Source organism: Astatotilapia calliptera, chromosome 20 (assembly GCF_900246225.1).
Source record: "Astatotilapia calliptera chromosome 20, fAstCal1.2, whole genome shotgun sequence".
Taxonomy (NCBI): Eukaryota; Metazoa; Chordata; class Actinopteri; order Cichliformes; family Cichlidae; genus Astatotilapia; species Astatotilapia calliptera.
In genome coordinates, this window is record NC_039321.1 from 12,253,494 (window position 1) to 12,255,777 (window position 2,284).

At 45.9% G+C, this 2,284-nt stretch overlaps 1 protein-coding gene across 1 annotated transcript; it reads left to right on the forward strand.

The window, feature by feature from the left end:
- Nucleotides 1-747: 747 nt before the first annotated feature.
- On the forward strand, nt 748-2,284 carry LOC113013479 (proenkephalin-B-like). Its single transcript, XM_026154404.1, has 3 exons — nt 748-855; nt 1,087-1,210; nt 1,538-2,284. The coding sequence occupies exons 2-3, from the start codon at nt 1,088-1,090 to the stop codon at nt 2,102-2,104; spliced, it is 690 nt and encodes a 229-aa protein (XP_026010189.1). The 5' UTR covers nt 748-855; nt 1,087; the 3' UTR covers nt 2,105-2,284.

A 2,284-nucleotide genomic window follows, 5' to 3' on the forward strand; every position in this document is an offset into this window, starting at 1 on the left:
ATTAAACATGTTAACAACACAAAAGCCATATTAAACGCAGACTACTTTAGGCCCGGAAGTAGGATTCGTCGTGTCATCACTGAACAACCGGATATACTGGGTGTGAGTGGAGCCCTCTAGTGGTCCACCACACCATATCCTTTTTTCACTTTGATTTTCAGGGTGTCTTTGAATTCAGCCCTCAGATCCATCCAACAATGTGGCATCTTTTTGTGCCCAGTCCATATGAGTCTAGATACCCAGCATGATTTTTTAATTAAATTGTTCCTTTAATTTTTTTGAGCAGCGTAAAATGTTAATAGGGCGTTGTTTTGACGGTGGTGGTGTCTGATTATTTACATAAGACAATGGCGGTGAACCTGGAGGGGCCTTATGTGCCTTGAACCCCAGAAGATTTGCCGCTGAGTGAAAAGCTCTGTTTTGACGCACAATGGTCACTTTTGGATCCATTTCCTGTTCAGTTCAGGTATATGGTGTTCCACTGAAAAAGAAAAATCATTTTCTTATTGATGTCAGTATGATTTACAGCCAGGGGTTTGGTCACTTCAGAGATGGAATGATGACAATAACGATGTGCTGATGGGATGAACCGCGCTGCTACTCCTGTCTCTGTGTGGGCGTTGTTAAAACTCCTGAAGCGGGGAGGCAGTGCGTTTATTTACGCAGTATATTTCCCTCCTATTGGTCCGATTATAGAAGCTGTTCTGATGACACAGCCAAATCTCTAGTGATAAAAAGATAGACGCCAAGACGCGCTAGAGAAACGGGTGTCGGAGGGCGGACAGCGAGCAGTTTCGTGGTAGATGTGCCTCTGCGACTCTTAACAAGGCTGGAAGTATCGGTCCGATTCCTGAGGTACCGAGTCTGGTTTTTACACTTTTTCTTTCTCTCAAACTTTAAACGTGATTCTCAGTTTCAGTAATTTCTTTAATTCCAGTCTGGTGAAACATTTGATGTGGTGTTTCTCTCCCCTCACCGACTGGTGTGTGTGTGTGTGTGTGTGTGTGTGTGTGTGTGTGTGTGTGTGTGTGTGTGTGTGTGTGTGTGTGTGTGTGTGTGTGTGTGTGTGTCTGGATGTTTTTGAAGAATGGAGTGGTATGTCCTGGTGCTGATGCTGAGCTTGCCGCCCTGCATCCACACAGACTGTTCTTCACAGTGTCAGAAATGCGCGCAGCAAATTCTTAGCGCCGATGAAGCTTACAGCAGCCTGGTAAGAAAGTTCAAAAGGGAAATTTAAGATGACTTCATAATCTTGTTGCTGATCCAAAATGATAGAAAATTCTTCAGTGTGTTATTCTAACTGTAATCGTCTAAATCTTGGAGTTAAAAATCAGGCAAAACCATTAATAAAATCTTGGAATATGCAGTAGCCTGTGTGTATATATAGTTTTGAAATTTCTCGTTCGACTGGGAAGTAAGGCGCAGCCGCCGAGCTTTACCACAAACAAAACTCACAAGTGGGAAATATAACGTGCGTTCAGGTATAGTGCGCCCTGCTGATGTCCCCTGGTTTCCCGATCTTGTCTGTGTCTTGCAGTCGTGCAGCGCCGATTGTGAGGGCCAGCTGGAGAGCTGCAGCCAGGCTCCGCGGTTGGCCGACTTCAGCCAAGATGAGGCTGCGGAGGAGGAGGAGAGCCAGCAGGCAGATCTGGTCAAACGCTACGGCGGCTTCATCAAGAGGATCGACAAGAACAAGAACAAAATATTCGCCTCTCCGTGGCGCGACAATTACATCCTGAAAGGTGCCTCGCTGCCCAAAAAATATGAGCTTTTTTTGAAGAAGCTGGAAGATAGAGACGCAGATACAGCGGAGCAGGCAGACGACACTCCAGAGGATCACATCCTCCGTGGTTATGTTAAACGTTACGGCGGCTTTTTACGGAAATTCGGCCCAAAGTCAAAGAGAAGTAGCTCCGTGGAGCAGGAGGACCAGGAGCCCGAGGAGCTGCAGAAGCGCTACGGAGGCTTCATGAGGAGAGTCCGACCAAAGTTGAACAACCTGAAGTGGGACAAGCGGTACGGAGGGTTTCTGCGCCGTCACTTCAAAATCTCTATGCGCTCAGTAGAGGAGCCCTATTTCTCCTATGACGAGCTGACCCTATAGACACAGTCGTAGGAGAACTCAAAGGAACTTGCACAGGTTTACTTGAAATGCCATAATTGAAGTATCATATGCCTGCTGAGCTCGCCTAGATTCGGCTGCCTTCTGTGTAACATTTGTGTAATTTGCATCATCGCCTTTCCTTCAATAAATGCTTGTTTAATAAAATCATAAATAAAATCA